Consider the following 21439-nt stretch of genomic DNA (forward strand, 5'->3'; position numbering starts at 1 on the left):
AGATGTTAATGCGAGTGTAGCGAAATGCTTGTGCTTCTAGTTCCGACAATGCAGTAATAACCAACGAGTAATCTAACCTAAGAATTTCATAACAACTACCTTATACACACAAGTGTAAAGGGATGAAGAATATGTACATAAAGATATATGAATGAGTGATGGTACAGAACGGCATAGGCAAGTTGCAGTAGATGGTTTCGAGTACAGTATATACATATGAGATGAGTAATGTAGGGTATGTAAACAAAGTGGCATAGTTTAAAGTGGCTAGTGATACATGTATTACATAAAGATGGCAAGATGCAGTTGATGGTATAGAGTACAGTATGTACATACAAAATGAGTAATGTAGGGTATGTAGACATTATATTAAGTGGCATTGTTTAAAGTGGCTAGTGATACATTTTTTACATCAATTTTTCCAATATTAAAATGGCTGGAGTTGAGTCAATATGTTGGCAGCAGCCACTCAATGTTAGTGGTGGCTGTTTAACAGTCTGATGGCCTTGAGATAGAAGCTGTTTTTCAGTCTCTCGGTCCCTGTTTTGATGCACCTGTACTGACCTCGCCTTCTGGATGATAGCGGGGTGAACAGGCAGTGGCTCGGGTGGTTGTTGTCCTTGATGATCTTTATGGCCTTCCTGTGACATCGGGTGGTGTAGGTGTCCTGGAGGGCAGGTAGTTTGCCCCCGGTGATGCGTTGTGCAGACCTCACTACCCTCTGGAGAGCCTTACGGTTGTGGGCGGAGCAGTTGCCGTACCAGACGGTGATACAGCACGACAGGATGCTCTCGATTGTGCATCTGTAAAAGTTTGTGAGTGCTTTTGGTGACAAGCCGAATTTCTTCAGCCTCCTGAGGTTGGAAAGGCGATGCTGCACCTTCTTCACCACGCTGTCTGTGTGGGTGGACCAATTCAGTTTGTCCGTGATGTGTACACCGAGGAACTTAAAACTTACTACCCTCTCCACTACTGTCCCGTCGATGTGGATAGGGGGGTGCTCCCTCTGCTGTTTCCTGAAGTCCACAATAATCTCCTTTGTTTTGTTGATGTTGAGTGTGAGGTTATTTTCCTGACACCACACTCCGAGGGGCCTCACCTCCTTCTCGTTGTTGTTGGTAATCAAGCCTACCACTGTAGTGTCGTCCGCAAACTTGATGATTGAGTTGGAGGCGTGCATGGCCACGCAGTCGTGGGTGAACAGGGAGTACAGGAGAGGGCTCAGAACGCACCCTTGTGGGGTGAGGATCAGCGGGGTGGAGATGTTGTTACCTACCCTCACCATCTGGGGGCGGCCCGTCAGGAAGTCCAGTACCCAGTTGCACAGGGCAGGGTTGAGACCCAGGGTCTAGAGCTTGATGACGAGTTTGGAGGGTACTATGGTGTTAAATTCTGAGCTGTAGTCAATGAACAGCAATCTCACATAGGTATTTCTCTTGTCCAGATGGGTTAGGGCAGTGTGCAGTGTGGTTGCGATTGCGTCGTCTGTGGACCTATCGGGGTGGTAAGCATATTGGAGTGGGTCTAGGGTGTCAGGTAGGGTGGAGGTGATATGGTCCTTGACTAGTCTCTCAAAGCACTTCATGATGACGGAAGTGAGTGCTACAGGGCGGTAGTCATTTAGCTCAGTTACCTTAGCTTTCTTGGGAACAGGAACAATGGTGGCCCCCTTGAAGCATGTGGGAACAGCAGACTGGGATAAAGATTGATTGAATATGTCCGTAAACACACCAGCCATGGTCTGCGCATGCTCTGAAGACGCAGCTGGGGATGCCGTCTGGGCCTGCAGCCTTGCGAGGTTTAACACGTTTAAATGTTTTACTCACGTCGGCTGCAGTGAAGGAGAGTCCGCAGGTTTTGGTAGCGGGCCGTGTCAGTGGCACTGTATTGTCCTCAAAGTGAGCAAAAGAAGTTGTTTAGTCTGTCTGGAAGCAAGACATCCTGGTCCGCGAAGGGGCTGGTTTTCTTTTTGTAATCCGTGATTGACTGTAGACCCTGCCACATACCTCTTGTGTCTGAGCCGTTGAATTGTGACTCTACTTTGTCTCTATACTGACAATTAGCTTGTTTGATTGCCTTGCGGAGGGAATAGCTACACTGTTTGTATTCAGTTATGTTTCCGGTCACCTTGCCCAGGTTAAAAGCAGTGTCTTGCGCTTTCAGTTTCGCGCGAATGCTGCCATCAATCCACGGTTTCTGGTTTGGCAATATTTTAATAATTAATGTGGGTACGGCATCGCTGATGCACTTGCTAATAAACTCGCTCACCGGATCAGCGTATTCACCAATGTTGTTGTTTGACGCATTGCGGAACATATCCCAATCCATGTAATCGAGGCGATCTTGAAGCGTGGAATCAGATTGGTCGGACCAGCGTTGAATAGACCTGAGCGCAGGAGCTTCCTGTTTTAGTCTCTGTCTATAGGCAGGGAGCAACAAAATGGAGTTGTGGTCAGCTTTTCCGAAAGGAGGGCAGGGGAGGGCCTTAAAGTGCCTTGCGAAAGTATTCGGCCCCCTTGAACTTTGCGACCTTTTGCCACATTTCAGGCTTCAAACATAAAGATATAAAACTGTATTTTTTTGTGAAGAATCAACAACAAGTGGGACACAATCATGAAGTGGAACGACATTTATTGGATATTTCAAACTTTTTTAACAAATCAAAAACTGAAAAATTGGGCGTGCAAAATTATTCAGCCCCCTTAAGTTAATACTTTGTAGCGCCACCTTTTGCTGCGATTACAGCTGTAAGTCGCTTGGGGTATGTCTCTATCAGTTTTGGACATCGAGAGACTGAAATTTTTTCCCATTCCTCCTTGCAAAACAGCTCGAGCTCAGTGAGGTTGGATGGAGAGCATTTGTGAACAGCAGTTTTCAGTTCTTTCCACAGATTCTCGATTGGATTCAGGTCTGGACTTTGACTTGGCCATTCTAACACCTGGATATGTTTATTTTTGAACCATGCTTTATGTTTTGGATCATTGTCTTGTTGGAAGACAAATCTCCGTCCCAGTCTCAGGTCTTTTGCAGACTCCATCAGGTTTTCTTCCAGAATGGTCCTGTATTTGGCTCCATCCATCTTCCCATCAATTTTAACCATCTTCCCTGTCCCTGCTGAAGAAAAGCAGGCCCAAACCATGATGCTGCCACCACCATGTTTGACAGTGGGGATGGTGTGTTCAGCTGTGTTGCTTTTACGCCAAACATAACGTTTTGCATTGTTGCCAAAAAGTTCAATTTTGGTTTCATCTGACCAGAGCACCTTCTTCCACATGTTTGGTGTGTCTCCCAGGTGGCTTGTGGCAAACTTTAAACGACACTTTTTATGGATATCTTTAAGAAATGGCTTTCTTCTTGCCACTCTTCCATAAAGGCCAGATTTGTGCAATACACGACTGATTGTTGTCCTATGGACAGAGTCTCCCACCTCAGCTGTAGATCTCTGCAGTTCATCCAGAGTGATCATGGGCCTCTTGGCTGCATCTCTGATCAGTCTTCTCCTTGTTTGAGCTGAAAGTTTAGAGGGACGGCCAGGTCTTGGTAGATTTGCAGTGGTCTGATACTCCTTCCATTTCAATATTATCGCTTGCACAGTGCTCCTTGGGATGTTTAAAGCTTGGGAAATCTTTTTGTATCCAAATCCGGCTTTAAACTTCTTCACAACAGTATCTCGGACCTGCCTGGTGTGTTCCTTGTTCTTCATGATGCTCTCTGCGCTTTTAACGGACCTCTGAGACTATCACAGTGCAGGTGCATTTATACGGAGACTTGATTACACACAGGTGGATTGTATTTATCATCATTAGTCATTTAGGTCAACATTGGATCATTCAGAGATCCTCACTGAACTTCTGGAGAGAGTTTGCTGCACTGAAAGTAAAGGGGCTGAATAAATTTGCACTGCCAATTTTTCAGTTTTTGATTTGTTAATTTGTTGATTCTTCACAAAAAAATACAGTTTTATATCTTTATGTTTGAAACCTGAAATGTGGCAAAAGGTCGCAAAGTTCAAGGGGGCCGAATACTTTCGCAAGGCACTGTATATGCGTCGTGGAAGTTAGAATAACAATGATCCAGGGTTTTACCAGCCCTGGTAGCACAATCGATATGCTTTTCCTTCTGTGCTCTCTCTTTGATCCCGTAAAAATACTGGAACTGTATGAGGATGCCCTGCACCATTACTGTCCCAGACTTGTACATGTTGACAGAGGTTGTTTCATTTTTCTCAATGTCTAGTATTCTGAGTTTCCACCCTGGGCAAATACCCTCTCTCTTGACATAGTGTGCTCTGTACCATGCCAGGGGATGGTCTGTGTGGAAAATGAAGTTGCTTATGTTCACCTCTTTATAGCAGTCAGAAAATAGTTTCTCTGGATTCTCCTTGAGGAGCTTTTTTTGTACTTATTCCTTGTAGTGTTTAAAAAAAAAAATATCCATGGGGTACTGTATTGTAATGACCTCTAGACAGGGTGAAGCCATGGGGGCTTCAAAGGCCTCTGCATTTGGGTGTGGGGGGGGGGGGGGGGGGGGGCTGTGAAACCCCCCTGCCATTGGTAGTCTCATTGCTTTTCACACTTCTCACTTCACAGTTCAGTGCAAATTGAAGCTGCCTCCATGTCTGTTCTGTCCTAGCTTGTTAGCTTAGTATACTTATTTACGTAGCTTTATATAACAAAATGACCTGGAGATTGTCTTTTACATTTTGGCTTCAGAAGTAGCTTCAGTCTGAACATTACTCACTCAGTTTTGTGTTGGATGGTATTTCCAGGTACCGCTGTGATTCTTCTGCAGGTTTAGGTTTGTTAGAAGTTTTTTCTTGATAGTCCTTGGTAGTAATAGTCCATTTGGGTAATTTTGTCCAAAATCAAGGTTTTGGTATGGAATTGTGATTTGGATTGAAGGTTTTGATGTTGAAGTTAGTATTCTGTATAAGTCCTTCTGAAAAAATTCAAGTTTATCTACATTTATCCAACTGTAAATTCTATATTTTTGCAGAACTCAGGAGCCCATTCTCTCTCTCTCTCTCCCTCTCTCCCTCTCCCTCTCCCTCTCCCTTTCTCTCTCTCCTTTTCTAGTTGTCACTCATTTGTTTTTTAACATTTGACAGACACACCACTTATGTGTCCCTCTGTCTTCCTCCTTTTCCCCCAGTTGTGTGTGTGTATGTTTGTGAGCTTTTGCTTATTCATATGGTAAAATATCTCTGACTCTCTATCTGTGTGTGGCTCTGTACAGTAAGGGTCTGACTGAATTTGTTTGACTGTGTGTGAGTCGCTGTGTAAAGTATCTATGATTAAGTCTTTGTCTGTTTGTTTGTGTTCGCATTTGCTCTGCCCGTGTGTACAGTGTGTGTGTGTGTGTGTCTCTTTGTGTCATGTGTGCATACAGTATTGGACAGGGACAACACTCCCTTTCAGAGCTCTCCTGCTGACTGTGCAGAAGGTCAGCCTGACATTGAGTGTCTGGGAACAGTGAAAGCTCTCTAAAGAGTCACGCCAACTCCTTACAAACCTTCTCACAGCCAAAACAATAGAGAAAGAGGGGGGTAGAGAGGAGGAATAGATAGAGGAGAGGAAAGGAAATTAGAAAAATGAGTGAGTGATGTAGGAGTGAATAGAGGAGAGGAGAGAGATCCGGTAGGTAGGAGTGAATATAGGAGAAGAGAGGAGAGAGATCAGGTAAGTAGAAGTGAATAGAGGAGAGGAGAGGAGAGAGATCAGGTAAGTAGGAGAAGAGAGGAGAGAGATCAGGTAGATAGGAGTGAATAAAGGAGAGGAGAGGAGAGGAGAGGAGAGAGATCAGGTAGGTAGGAGTGAATAGAGGAGAGGGGAGAGATCAGGTAGGTAGGCGTGAACAGAGGAGATAGATCAGGTAGGTAGGTATGAATAGAGGAGAGGAGAGAGATCAGGTAGGTAGGAGTGAATAGAGGAAAGGAGAGGAGAGGAGAGAGATCAGGTAGGTAGGAGTGAATAGAGGAGAGGGGAGAGATCAGGTAGGTAGGCGTGAACAGAGGAGATAGATCAGGTAGGTAGGTATGAATAGAGGAGAGGAGAGAGATCAGGTAGGTAGGAGTGAATAGAGGAAAGGAGAGGAGAGGAGAGAGATCAGGTAGGTAGGAGTGAATAGAGGAGAGAGATCAGGTAGGTAGGAGTGAATAGAGGAGAGGAGAGAGATCAGGTAGGTAGGAGTGAATAGAGGAGAGGAGAGGAGAGGAGAGGAGAGGAGAGGAGAGGAGAGGAGAGGAGAGGAGAGGGATCAAGTAGGTAGGAGTGAATAGAGGAGAGAGATCAGGTAGGTAGGAGTGAATAGAGGAGAGGAGAGGAGAGAGATCAGGTAGGTAGGTATGAATAGAGGAGAGGAGAGAGATCAGGTAGGTAGGAGTGAATAGACGAGAGGAGAGGAGAGAGATCAGGTAAGTAGGAGTGAATAGAGGAGAGAGATCGGGTAGGTAGGAGTGAATAGAGGAGAGGAGAGGAGAGGAGAGAGATCAGGTAAGTAGGAGTGAATAGAGGAGAGGAGAGGAGAGAGATCAGGTAAGTAGAAGTGAATAGAGGAGAGGAGAGGAGAGAGATCAGGTAGGTAGGAGTGAATAGAGGAGAGAGATCAGGTAGGTAGGAGTGAATAGAGGAGAGGAGAGGGATCAGGTAGGTAGGAGTGAATAGAGGAGAGAGATCAGGTAGGTAGGTATGAATAGAGGAGAGGAGAAAGATCAGGTAAGTAGGAGAAGAGAGGAGAGAGATCAGGTAGATAGGAGTGAATAAAGGAGAGGAGAGGAGAGGAGAGAGATCAGGTAGGTAGGAGTTAATAGAGGAGAGGGGAGAGATCATGTAGGTAGGCGTGAACAGAGGAGAGAGATCAGGTAGGTAGGTATGAATAGAGGAGAGGAGAGAGATCAGGTAGGTAGGAGTGAATAGAGGAAAGGAGAGGAGAGGAGAGAGATCAGGTAGGTAGGAGTGAATAGAGGAGAGAGATCAGGTAGGTAGGAGTGAATAGAGGAGAGGAGAGAGATCAGGTAGGTAGGAGTGAATAGAGGAGAGGAGAGATATCAGGTAGGTAGGAGTGAATAGAGGAGAGAGATCAGGTAGGTAGGAGTGAATAGAGGAGAGGAGAGAGATCAGGTAGGTAGGAGTGAATAGAGGAGAAAGATCAGGTAGGTAGGTATGTATGAATAGAGGAGAGGAGAGAGATCAGGTAGGTAGAAGTGAGGAGAGGAGAGGAGAGGAGAGGAGAGAGATCAGGTAGGTAGGAGTGAATAGAGGAGAGGAGAGGAGAGAGATCAGGTAGGTAGGAGTGGATAGAGGAGAGGAGAGAGATCAGGTAGGTAGGAGTGAATAGAGGAGAGGAGAGGAGAGAGATCAGGTAGGTAGGAGTGAATAGAGGAAAGGAGAGGAGAGGAGAGAGATCAGGTAGGTAGGAGTGAATAGAGGAGAGAGATCAGGTAGGTAGGAGTGAATAGAGGAGAGGAGAGAGATCAGGTAGGTAGGAGTGAATAGAGGAGAGGAGAGGAGAGAGATCAGGTAGGTAGGAGTGAATAGAGGAGAGGAGAGGAGAGATATCAGGTAGGTAGGAGTGAATAGAGGAGAGAGATCAGGTAGGTAGGAGTGAATAGAGGAGAGGAGAGAGATCAGGTAGGTAGGAGTGAATAGAGGAGAAAGATCAGGTAGGTAGGTATGAATAGAGGAGAGGAGAGAGATCAGGTAGGTAGAAGTGAATAGAGGAGAGGAGAGGAGAGGAGAGGAGAGGAGAGGATAGGAGAGGAGAGGAGAGGATAGGAGAGGAGAGGAGAGGAGAGGAGAGGAGAGGAGAGGAGAGGAGAGGAGAGGAGAGGAGAGGAGAGGAGAGGAGAGAGATCAGGTAGGTAGGAGTGAATAGAGGAGAGGAGAGAGATCAAGTAGGTAGAAGTGAATAGAGGAGAGGAGAGGAGAGAGATCAGGTAGGTAGGGGTGAATAGAGGAGAGGAGAGAGATCAGGTAGGTAGGGGTGAATAGAGGAGAGGAGAGAGATCAGGTAGGTAGGGGTGAATAGAGGAGAGAGAGGGAATAAGAGCAGTCATTGTTTAGAGCAGTCACTGTTTACTATCAGTACCCCCCCAACCCCCTAGCATCCAGGGATGGGGGATTTTTTTTTTTACAAAATACCATAAAGATCAATATATCAAAACTACAAAATAGTTGTATTTTGACATGTATTTCATTTAAAATACATGTATTAAGTATTTTAAAATACATAAATATATTGCAGGTACAGTTGAAGTTGGAAGTTTACATACACTTAGGTTGGAGTCATTAAAATTCGTTTTTCAACCACTCCACAAATTTCTTGATAACAAACTATAATTTTGGCAATTCGGTTATGACATCTACTTTGTGCATGACACAAGTAATTTTTCCAACAATTGTTCACAGATTATTTCACTGTACCGCAATTCTAGTGGGGTCAGAAGGTTACAGTGCCTTGCGAAAGTATTCGGCCCCCTTGAACTTTGCGACCTTTTGCCACATTTCAGGCTTCAAACATAAAGATATAAAACTGTATTTTTTTGTGAAGAATCAACAACAAGTGGGACACAATCATGAAGTGGAACGACATTTATTGGATATTTCAAACTTTTTCAACAAATCAAAAACTGAAAAATTGGGCGTGCAAAATTATTCAGCCCCTCTACTTTCAGTGCAGCAAACTCTCTCCAGAAGTTCAGTGAGGATCTCTGAATGATCCAATGTTGACCTAAATGACTAATGATGATAAATACAATCCACCTGTGTGTAATCAAGTCTCCGTATAAATGCACCTGCACTGTGATAGTCTCAGAGGTCCGTTAAAAGCGCAGAGAGCATCATGAAGAACAAGGAACACACCAGGCAGGACCGAGATACTGTTGTGAAGAAGTTTAAAGCCGGATTTGGATACAAAAAGATTTCCCAAGCTTTAAACATCCCAAGGAGCACTGTGCAAGCGATAATATTGAAATGGAAGGAGTATCAGACCACTGCAAATCTACCAAGACCTGGCCGTCCCTCTAAACTTTCAGCTCATGCAAGGAGAAGACTGATCAGAGATGCAGCCAAGAGGCCCATGATCACTCTGGATGAACTGCAGAGATCTACAGCTGAGGTGGGAGACTCTGTCCATAGGACAACAATCAGTCGTATATTGCACAAATCTGGCCTTTATGGAAGAGTGGCAAGAAGAAAGACATTTCTTAAAGATATCCATAAAAAGTGTCGTTTAAAGTTTGCCACAAGCCACCTGGGAGACACACCAAACATGTGGAAGAAGGTGCTCTGGTCAGATGAAACCAAAATTGAACTTTTTGGCAACAATGCAAAACGTTATGTTTGGCGTAAAAGCAACACAGCTGAACACACCATCCCCACTGTCAAACATGGTGGTGGCAGCATCATGGTTTGGGCCTGCTTTTCTTCAGCAGGGACAGGGAAGATGGTTAAAATTGATGGGAAGATGGATGGAGCCAAATACAGGACCATTCTGGAAGAAAACCTGATGGAGTCTGCAAAAGACCTGAGACTGGGACGGAGATTTGTCTTCCAACAAGACAATGATCCAAAACATAAAGCAAAATCTACAATGGAATGGTTCAAAAATAAACATATCCAGGTGTTAGAATGGCCAAGTCAAAGTCCAGACCTGAATCCAATCGAGAATCTGTGGAAAGAACTGAAAACTGCTGTTCACAAATGCTCTCCATCCAACCTCACTGAGCTCGAGCTGTTTTGCAAGGAGGAATGGGAAAAAATTTCAGTCTCTCGATGTGCAAAACTGATAGAGACATACCCCAATCGACTTACATCTGTAATCGCAGCAAAAGGTGGCGAATTAACTTAAGGGGGCTGAATAATTTTGCACGCCCAATTTTTCAGTTTTTGATTTGTTAAAAAAGTTTGAAATATCCAATAAATGTCGTTCCACTTCATGATTGTGTCCCACTTGTTGTTGATTCTTCACAAAAAAATACAGTTTTATATCTTTATGTTTGAAGCCTGAAATGTGGCAAAAGGTCGCAAAGTTCAAGGGGGCCGAATACTTTCACAAGGCACTGTACATAAACTAAGTTGACTGTGCCTTTAAACAGCTTGGAAATTTCCAGAAAATGATGTCATGGCTTTAGAAGCTTCTGATAGAGTAATTGACATCATTTGAGTCAATTGGAGGTGTACCTGTGGATGTATTTCAAGGCTTACCTTCAAACTCAGTGCCTCTTTGCTTGACATCATGGGAACATCAAAAGAAATCAGCCAAGACCTCAGAAAATAAATGTAGACCTCCACAAGTCTGGTTCATCCTTGGGAGTAATTTCCAAACGCCTGAAGGTACCACGATCATCTGTACAAACAATAGTACGCAAGTATAAACACCATGGGACCACACAGCTGTCATTCCGCTCAGGAAGGAGATGAGTTCTGTCTCCTAGTGATGAACGCACTTTGGTGCAAAAAGTGCAAATCAATCCCAGAACAACAGCAAAGGACCTTGTGAAGATGCTGGAGGAAACAGGTACAAAGTATCCATATCCACAGTGAAACAAGTCTTATATCGACATAACCTGAAAGGCCGCTCAGCAAGGAAGAAGCCACTGCTCCAAAACCGCCATAAAAACAACAGACTACGGTTTGCAACTGCAGATGGGGAGAAAAATAGTACTTTTTGGAGAAATGTGAAGCAAAAATAAAACTGTTTGGCCATAATGACCATCATTATGTTTGGAGGAAAAAGGGGGATGCTTGCAAGCCGAAGAACACCATCCTAACCGTGAAGCACGGGGGTTGCAGCATCATGTTGTGGGGTGCTTTGCTGCAGGAGGGACTGGTGCACTTCACAAAATAGATGTTATCATGAGGAGGGGAAATGATGTGGATATATTGAAGCAACATCTCAAGACATCAGTCAGGAAGTTAAAGCTTGGTCGCAAATGGGTCTTCCAAATGGACAATGACCCCAAGCATACTTCCAAAGTTGTGGCAAAATGGCTTAAGGACAATATAGTCAAGGTATTGGAGTGGCCATCACATAACCCTGACCTCAATCCCATAGAAAATATGTGGACAGAACTGAAAAAGTGTGTGCGAGCAAGGAGGCCTACAAACCAGCTCTGTCAGGAGGAATAGGCCACAATTCACCCAACTTATTGTGGGAAGCTTGTGGAAGGCAACCTGAAACATTTGACCCAAATTTTAAGCAATTTAAAGGCAATGCTACCAAATACTAATTGATTGTATGTACACGTATGACCCACTGGGAATGTGATGAAATAACTTAAAGATAAAATAAGTCATTCTATATACTATTATTCTGACATTTCACATTCTTAAAATAAAGTAGTTATCCTAACTGACCTAAAACAGGGAATTTTTACTAGGATTAAATGTCAGGAATTGTGAAAAACTGAGTTTAAATGTATTTGGCTAAGGTGTATGTAAACTTCCGACTTCAACTGTAGTTGGCCTGAACAGCACCAGCATTCTCATTAACATTGTACTTGCTATGACTGTGATATGTTGTTGTTAATCTACCTTAGTTGAATGCACTGACAGCCTTGAGCCTTCTTGGGTATGAATCTACAAGTTTGGCACACCTGTATTTGGGGAGTTTCTACCATTCTTCTCTGCAGATCCTCTCAAGCTCTGTCAGGTTGGATGGGGAGCGTCAATGCACAGATATTTTCAGGTCTCTCCAGAGATGTTCTTTCGGGTTCATGTCTGGGCTCTGGCCACTCAAGAACATCCAGAGACTTGTCCCAAAGCCACTCATGCGTTGTCTTGGCTGTGTGCTTAGGGTTGTTGTCCTGTTGGAAGGTGAACCTTCACCTCAGTCTAAGGTCCTGAGCACTCTGGAGCAGGTTTTCATCAAGGATCTCTCTTTACTCGATCCTGACTAGTCTCCCAGTCCCTGCCACTGAAAACATCCCCATAGCATGATGCTGTCACTACCGTGCTTCACCGTAGGGATGGTGCCAGGTTTCCTCCAGACGTGACGCTTGGCATTGAGGCCAAATAGTTCAATCATGGTTTCATCAGACCAGAGAATCTTGTTTCTCATGGTCTGAGAGTCAATTAGGTGCCTTTTGGCAAACTCCAAGCGGGCTGTCAAGTCACCTCCCTGACCAAGACCCTTCTCCCCCGATTGCTCAGATTTCCCGAGCGGCTAGCGTTAGGAAGTGTCTTTGTGGTTCCAAACTTATTCCATTTAAGAATGATGGAGGCGTTTGTATTCTTGGGGACCTTCAATGCTGCAGAAACGTTTTGGTACCCTTCCCCAGATCTGTGCCTCGACACAATCCTGTCTCAGAGCTCTACAGACAATTCCTCGACCTCATGGCTTGGTGTTTGCTCTGACATGCACGGTCAACTCTGGGACCTTTATATAGACAGAACCAAATCTAACTGCCTATAGCTCAGGACCTGAAGCAAAGACATCCATATTCTTGATACCATTTGAAAGAAAACACTTTGAAGTTTGTGGAAATGTGAAATTAACGATCCTGTAGAGGCTATGTAATTAAGTAATTTCTGTTTTTTATTTTTAATAAATTAGTAAAAATGTCTAAACCTGTTTTCACTTTGTCTTTGTCTTTTTTATAATCCATTTTAGAATATGGCTGTAATGTTACAAAATCTGACCGACCGGCCCAAATCGGTCTTATGTAGCAACATTTTAGATTTTGTTTTTTACATTGGATAAAAGTAGAGACTCAGAGCTACAAAATGGTATATCATACACTACAGTTGAGGAACAATGGGAATGTTAATTAATTAATTTTATTTCACCTTTCTTTAACCAGGTAGGCTAGTTGAGAACAAGTTCTCATTTACAACTTGCGACCTGGCCAAGATAAAGCAAGGCAGTTCGACACATACAACAACACATGGAATAAACAAACATTCAGTCAATAATACAGTAGAAAACATCTATATACATTGTGTGCAAATAAGGTATGATAAGGGAGGTAAGGCAATAAATAGCCCTTTGTGGCGAAGTAATTACAATATAGCAATTAAACACTGTAGTGATAGATGTGCAGAAGATGAATGTGCAAGTAGAGATACTGGGGTGCAAAGGAGCAAGATAAATAAATACAGTATGGGGATGAGGTAGTTCGAAAGGGCTATTTACAGATGGGCTATGTACAGGTGCAATGATCTGTGAGCTTCTCTGACAGTTGGTGCTTAAAGCTAGTGAGGGAAATATGAGTCTCCAGCTTCATTGATTTTTGCAGTTCATTCCAGTCATTGGCAGCAGAGAACTGGAAGGAAAGTTGAACAAAGGAGGAATTGGTTTTGGGGGTGATTGGTGAAATATACCTGCTGGAGCGAGTGCTGTGGGTGGGTGCTGCTATGGTGACCAGTGAGCTGAGATAAGGCGACGCTTTACCTAGCAAAGACTTGTAGATGACCTGGAGCCAGTGGGTTTGGCGACGAGTATGAAGCGAGGGCCCGCCAACGAGAGCATACAGGTCGCAGTGGTGGGTAGTATATGGGGTTTTGGTGACAAAACGGATGGCACTGTGATAGTCTGCATCCAATTTGTTGAATAGAGTGGAGACTATTTTGTAAATGACATCGGATTGGTAGGATGGTCAGTTTTACGAGTGTATGTTTGGCAGCATGAGTGAAGGATGTTTGTTGCGAAATAGGAAGCCGATTCTAGATTTAATTTTGGATTGGAGATGCTTAATGTGAGTCTGAAAAGAGAGTTTACAGTCTAACCAGACACCTAGGTATTTGTAGTTGTCCACATATAAGTCGGAACCGTCCAGAGTAGTGATGCTGGATGGGCGGGTGGGTGCGGGCAGCGATCGGTTGAAGAGCATGCATTTAGTTTTACTTGCATTTAAGAGCAGTTGGAGGCCACAGAAGGAGAGTTGTATGGCATTGAAGCTCGTCTGGAGGTTAGTTCATCTTTAGGCTCGGCGGGCCGCTAGCGACCCACCTCGACAACAAAATTGCAGAGCACCAAATTCAAATAAAAAAATAGTAATAATAAACATTCATGAAAATACAAGTGCTATACATCGGTTAAAATATTAACTTCTTGTTAACCTCTTTGGGCTAGGGGGCAGTATTTTGACGTCTGGATGTAAAGCGTGCCCAAACTAAACTGCCTTTTTCTCAGGCCCAGTATTTAGGATATGCATATAATTGGTAGATTTGGATAGAAGACGCTCTAAAGTTTCTAAAGTTTCTATAACTGTTAAGTATTGTCTGTGAGTATAACATAATTGATATGGCAGGCAAAAACCCAAGGACAAACCATAAAATGTAAAGAAATTCAGCCTACTACTGTTTCCAATGGCTGTCATGTCTATTATGAGGCGAAAACCTCCCCGATTGCAGTTCCTAGGGCTTCCACTAAATGTCAACAGTCTTTAGAAAGAGTTTCAGGCTTGTTTTTGGGAAAATGAGCTAGAATTTGTAGTTTTTCTGAGTGGCTCCGATTTTGGCTGTTGTGTTTTCATGCTCGTGGATGAGAGCGCGTCCTTTGTTGTTTATCTCCGGTAAAGACAATAATGATTCTCCTCTTCTTATTTACGTATTAAGGTACCCAAGGTTTGATTTCAAACATTGTTTGACTTGTTTGGAAAAGTTTATTGGTAGCGTTTGGGATTCAGTTTGTTTGCGTTTTGAAGGAGGGAAACCGGTGGATTATTGAATGAAGCGTGCCAGCTAAACTGAGTTTTTGGGGATATAAAGAAGGACTATCGAAAAAAAGCACAATTTGTGATGTAACTGGGACCTTTTGGAGTGCCAACAGAAGAAGATCTTCCAAGGTAAGGCATTTATTTTATCGCTATTTCTGACTTTTTTTCCATGCTTTTGTATGTGGGGCGCTGTCCTCGCATGGTGTGCTTTTGCCATAAAGCTTTTTTGAAATCTGACAAGCTTTATTTTGATGTATGACACTTGTATTTTCATGAATGTTAAATATTTATATTTCTGTCATTTGAATTTAGGGCTCTGCAATTTCACCGGATGTTGTCGAGGTGGGTCGCTAGCGGAATGCCTGCGCCAGAAAGGTTAATCCAGCCGCTTTGTCAGATTTCAAAAAGGCTTTACGGCGTAAGCATACCATGCGATTATCTGAGGACAGTGCCCTGCTTACAGAAGCATACAAACATTTTCCAACCAAGCAGAGGCATCACGAAAGTCAGAAATATCGATGTTGGCAATCCAAAGGGTCCCAGCTACACAATAAATGGTTGTTTTGTTCGATAAAGTCCCTCTATATATCCCAAAAAGTCTGTTTTGTTGTAGTGTTTTGTTCAGTAATCCACTGGCTCAAAGGCGGTCAAAACATGCAGACGAATACATCCTAATAGTACCAGTAAAGTTAATCGAAACATGTCAAATTATGTTTGTATTTAATCCTCAGGTTGTCAATTATCTAAATAATCAATAATATTTCAACCGGACAATAGCGTATTCAATAGAAAGGAAAAATAACGAAGAGCGCGCACACAGTCACGCGCGCAAACCAGTACTGCATGATTCCATAGACCACTTACCAAAAGGTCTTATTCGTCGTCGTTTTTCAAAAAACAAGCCTGAAATCATGTCTAAATACTGTTGACAGATAGTGGAAGCCAAAGGAACTGCAATCTGAGCGCTAAACCCTACAGAGTCAATAGGCTTTCAACGGAAAACCACTCACATCAAATAAATCCATTTCCTGCATGGATTTTCCTCGGGTTTTCGCCTGCCATATCAGTTCTGTTATACTCACAGACAGTGTTTTCTATCCAAATAAACCAATTATATGCATATCCTTGATCATCCTTGTCCCCCTGTCGCCCGTTTTAAATATTTATTGGAGGATTTTTATTTTTGTATTACTTGTAACGGTTTTGGGTAATGCAAATTCTTGTGCTGTTAGGGGAATAACCTGTTAGGGGAATAACCTGTTAGGGGAATAACCTGTGTGTAATGTAATCTGTTGCTGTATTTATTTGTGTTATCTGTGATCGTTTTGTTTGCCTTGTGTAGTTTCATAATCATTGTACCTAAACTGTATGTGTAAACATGTATACGCAGGGCCCAGCTGTAAGAGACCTTGGTCTAAGTCTGTGTTCCTTGTTGAAATAAATGTATAATAATCCTAGCTTCTGGGCCTGAGTAACAGGCAGTTTACTTTGGGCACGTTTGTCATCCAAACTTCAAAATACTGCCCCTTAGCATAAAGAAGTTTAACACAGTGTCCAAAGAAGAGCCAGAAGTATACAGAATGGTGTCGTCTGCGTAGAGGTGGATCAGAGAATCACCAGCAGCAAGAGCAACATCATTGATGTATACAGAGAAGAGAGTCGGCCCGAGAATTGAACTCTGTGGCACCCCCATAAAGACTGCCAGAGGTCCGGACAATAGGCCCTCCGATTTGACACACTGAACTCTATCAGAGATGTTGTTGGTGATCTAGGCGAGGCAGTCATTTGAGACACCAAGGCTGTTGAGTCTGCCGATAAGAGTGACAGAGTCGAAAGCCTTGGCCAGGTCAATGAATACGGCTGCACAGTATTGTCTCTTATCGATGGCGGTTATGATATCGTTTAGGACCTTGAGCGTGGCTGAGGTGCACCCATGACCAGCTCTGAAACCAGATTGCATAGCGGAGAAGGTACGGTGGAATTCGAAATGGTCGGTAATCTGTTTGTTAACTTGGCTTTCGAATGCCTTAGAAAGGCAGGGTAGGATAGATATAGGTCTATAGCAGTTTGGGTCTAGAGTGTTTCCCCCTTTAAAGAGGGGGATGACCGCGGCAGCTTTCCAATCTTTGGGAATCTCGGACGATACGAAAGAGAGGTTGAACAGGCTAGTAATAGGGTTGCAACAATTTCGGCACATAACTTTCAAAAGAGAGGGTCCAGATTGTCTAGCCCGGCTGATTTGTAGGGGTCCAGATTTTGCAGCTCTTTCAGATCATCAGCTATCTGGATTTGGGTGAAGGAGAAATGGGGGCGGCTTGGGCGAGTTGCTGTGGGGGGTGTAGGGCTGTTGACCGGGGTAGGGGTAGCCAGGTGGAAAGCATGGCCAGCCGTAGAAAAATGCTTATTGAAATTCTCAATTATAGCGGATTTATCGGTGGTGACAGTGTTTCCTAGCCTCAGGGCAGCTGGGAGGAGGTGCTCTTATTCTCCATGGACTTTACAGTGTCCCAAAACTTTTTTGAGTTTGTGCTACAGGATGAAAATGTCTGTTTTAAATAGCCTTAGCTTTCCTAACTGCCTGTGTATGTTGGTTCCTAACTTTCCTGAAAAGTTACATATCACGGGGGATATTCAATGCTAATGCAGAACGCCACAGGGTGTTTTTGTGCTGGTCAAGGGCAGTCAGGTCTAGAGTGGTTCTACATTTCTTGAATGGGGCATGCTTATGTAAGATGGTGAGGAAGGCACTATAGATCTGGTCTATAGCAAGCGGCAACTTGTTTCTGGAAAGTTGTCAAACTAACCAACCAACTGTCGAACTAACCAACTATCTATCGAACTAACCAACTATTGAACTTACCAACTATTGAACTAATCCACTAACCAACTATCTATCGAACCAACCAACTATCGAACTAACCAACTAACTGTTGAACTAACCAACTATCCAACTATCCAACTAACCAACTGTCCAACTATCGATCTAAACAACTATCTATGTAACTAACTATCGAACTAAACAACTATCGAACTAACCAACTGTCTAACTAACCAACCAACTGTCGAACTAACCAACTAACTGTCAAACTAACCAACTAACCAACTATCTATCGAACTAGCCAACTATCGAACTAACCAACTAACTGTCAAACTAACAAACTATCCAACTATCGAACTAACCAACTATCCAACTATCCAACTAACCAACTATCTATGTAACCAACTATCGAACTAACCAACTGTCAAACTAACCAACTAACTGTCAAATTAACTAACCAACTATTAAACTAACCAACTGTCAAACTAACCAACTGTCAAACTAACCAACTGTCAAACTAACTAACCAACTGTCAAACTAACTAACCAACTGTTGAACTAACCAACTATCTATGAAACTAACTATCGAACTAACCAACTATCTAACCAACCAACTGTCGAACTAACCAACTAACTGTCGAACTAACCAACTAACTGTCAAACTAACAAGCTATCCAACTATTGAACTAACCAACTATCCAGCTATCCAACTATCTATGTAACCAACTATCGAACTAACCAACTAACCAACTGTCAAACTAACCAACTAACTATCGCACTAACTAACCAACTATTGAACTAACGAACTGTCGAACTAACCAACTGTCAAACTAACCAACCAACTGTCTAACTAACCAACCAACTGTCGAACTAACCAACTGTCGAACTAACCAACTGTCGAACTAACAAACTGTTGAACTAACCAACTGTCGAACTAACCAACTGTCGAACTAACCAACAACTGTCAAACTAACCAACTAACTGTCAAACTAACCAACTATCGAACTAACCAACTATCAAACTAACCAGCTATCTATGTAACTAACTATCGAACTAACCAACTATCGAACTGACCAACTGTCGAACTAACCAACTGCCGAACTAACCAACTAACTGTCAAACTAACCAACTATCCAACTAACCAACTATCTATCGAACTAACCAACTATTTAACTAACCAACTAACTGTCTAACTAACCAACAACTGTCGAACTAACCAACTAACTGTCAAACTAACCAACTAACTGTCGAACCAAGCAACTATCCAACTATCGAAATAACCAACTTTCGAACTAACCAAGTAACTATCGAACTAACCAACTATCTATGTAACTTACTATCGAACTAACCAGCTATCAAACGAACTAACCTACTAACCAAATATCTATCGAACTAACCAACTATCTATCTAATTATCTATTGAACTAACCAACTATCTATCTAATTATTTATCGAACTAACCAACTATCTATCTAATTATCTATTGAACTAACCAACTATCTATCTAATTATTTATCGAACTAACCAACTATCTATCTAATTATCTATTGAACTAACCAACTATCTATCTAATTATCTATCGAACTAACCAACTATCTATCTAATTATCTATCGAACTAACCAACTATCTATCTAATTATCTATCTATCGAACTAACCAACTATCTATCTAATTATCTATCGAACTAACCAACTATCTATCTAATTATCTATCGAACTAACCAACTTTCAAACTAACTAACTATCTATCAGTGGTGGAAAAAGTACTAAATTGTCATACTTGAGTAAATGTAAAGATACCTTAATAGAAAATTACTCAAAAGTAAATGTCACCCAGTAAAATACTACGTGAGTAAAAGTATTATGTTTAAAAAAAAATACTTAAGTATCAAAAGTAAAACTATAAATCATTTAAAATTAATTATTTTCCTAATATTAAGCAAACTATTTATTTTATTTTTTATTGACAGATAGCCAGGGGCACACTCCGACACTCAGACATAATTTACAAATTAAGCATTTATGTTTACTGAGTCTGCCAGATCAGATGCAGTAGGGATGACCAGGGATGTTCTCTTGATAAGTGTGTGAATTGTCAAAATATAACGAGTACATTTTGAGTGTCAAGGACAATATATGGAGTAAAAAGTAAATTTTATTTCGGAATGTAGTGAAGTAAAAGTAATGTTGCAATAATATAAACAGTAAAGTATAGTACAGATACCCAAAGTACTTTGAATTATTTTTACTTAAGTACTTTACACCACTGCTATCTATCTAACACATACTTTTGGTCTTGTAGTGTATTAAGTTCAGTTAGCAAATACTCTTATCACACCATAGGGCTATCAGACTTCTGATACCAATGCAGGGTGAAAAGGGGCCACAAAATAGTAATTGAAGTAAATTAAATACATATTTCAAACACATGTAACAGAAATACTGCCCAACTCTGCTAGCCACCCCCCCCCTCCCCCCCCCCCCAAAAAAAGAGATATAAAGAGACATCCAACACAGTACACACAAGAAAAGTCTAACTATGATCTATGACTGATCAGATTCTGTTTTGTGTTTTTAACTTATGGCCACATATTAAGAATATTCCATGACACAGAAGTACAGCCCTAGAAATTACATGATAGGGGGCTTTGTCTATTCTATATTTAGAACTCTCTGTCTGAAACCTCCACCACTCCCTCTCCCTCCCCAGGTAAGGGTGACCTGATCGGGGCCAACATGTCTATAGATGACCGGGTGATAAAGACCAACGCAGATGTGAAGGCCCTAACCTACTGTGACCTGCAGTGTATCAACCTGAGTGGTCTGTATGAGGTACTGGACCTCTACCCAGAGTACACCAGCCGCTTTGTCCAAGACATCCATCTGGACCTCACATACAACCTGAGGGAGGGACACGAGTGCCATGTGAGTGACGTAAAACACCCACACAGTTACACATGGAATCAGGCACGCACACACACACAGTAAGACCATGCTCAACAAGCTGTATAGGGCCATGGGTAAACAAGAAAATGCTCATCCGGAGGCAGCGCTCCTAGTGGCCAGTGACTTTACTGCAGGAAAACTGAAATGCGTTTAAACTCATTTCTACCAGCATGTCACCTGTGCAAGTAGAGGGGAAAAACTCTTCATCACCCTTACTCCACATACAGAGACGCATACAAAGCTCTCCCTTGCCCTCCCTTTGGCAAATCTGACAATAACTCTTTCCTCCTGATTCCTGCTTACAAGCAAAAACTCAAACAGGAAGTACCAGGGACGCGCTCAATACGGAAGTGGTCAGATGAAGTGGATGCTAAACTACAGGACTGGTTCACTAGCACTGACTGGAATATGTTCCGCGATTCATCCGATGGCATTGAGGAGTTCACCACATCAGTCACCAGCATCATTATTAAGTGCATTGACGACATCGTCCCCACAGTTACCGCAAGTACACATCCCAACCAGAAGCCATGGATTACAGGCAACATTCGTTCTGAGCTAAACGCTAGAGCTGCGGCTTTCAAGGAGTGGGACACTAATCCGGATGCTTATAAGAAATCCAGCTACGCCCGCCGACGCACTATGAAACAGGCTAAATGTCAATACAGGACCAAGATGGAATCCTACTACACCGACTCTGACGCTTGTCGGATGTGGCAGGGCTTGTAAACTATCACGGATTACAAGGGAAACCCAGTCGCGAGCTGCCCAGTGATGTGAGCCTACCAGATGAGCTAAATACCCTCTATTGGTCGAGAGCTTCAAGTTCCTCAGTGTCCACATCGCTAAGGAATTATCATGGTCCACACACAGCAACACCGCCATGAAGAGGGCACGACAATGCCTCTTCCCCCTCAGGATGATGAAAAGATTCAGCATGGGCCCTCAGATCCTCAAAACATCCTCAAAAGCTGCACCATTGAGAGCATCTTGACTTGCTGCATCACCGCTCGGTATGGCA

At 42.7% G+C, this 21439-nt stretch overlaps 1 protein-coding gene across 1 annotated transcript in view; it reads left to right on the top strand.

The window, feature by feature from the left end:
- LOC139391728 (voltage-gated delayed rectifier potassium channel KCNH8-like) overlaps positions 1-21439 on the top strand; it is a 118530-nt gene that overhangs the window by 75275 nt on the left and 21816 nt on the right. Inside the window, exon 11 of the mRNA XM_071139227.1 lies at positions 20183-20397. Coding sequence (XP_070995328.1) covers positions 20183-20397 — 215 coding nt within the window. The remainder of the gene's footprint in view (positions 1-20182; positions 20398-21439) is intronic.

The sequence above is a fragment of the Oncorhynchus clarkii genome, chromosome 32 (genome assembly GCF_045791955.1).
Source record: "Oncorhynchus clarkii lewisi isolate Uvic-CL-2024 chromosome 32, UVic_Ocla_1.0, whole genome shotgun sequence".
Classification (NCBI taxonomy): Eukaryota; Metazoa; Chordata; class Actinopteri; order Salmoniformes; family Salmonidae; genus Oncorhynchus; species Oncorhynchus clarkii.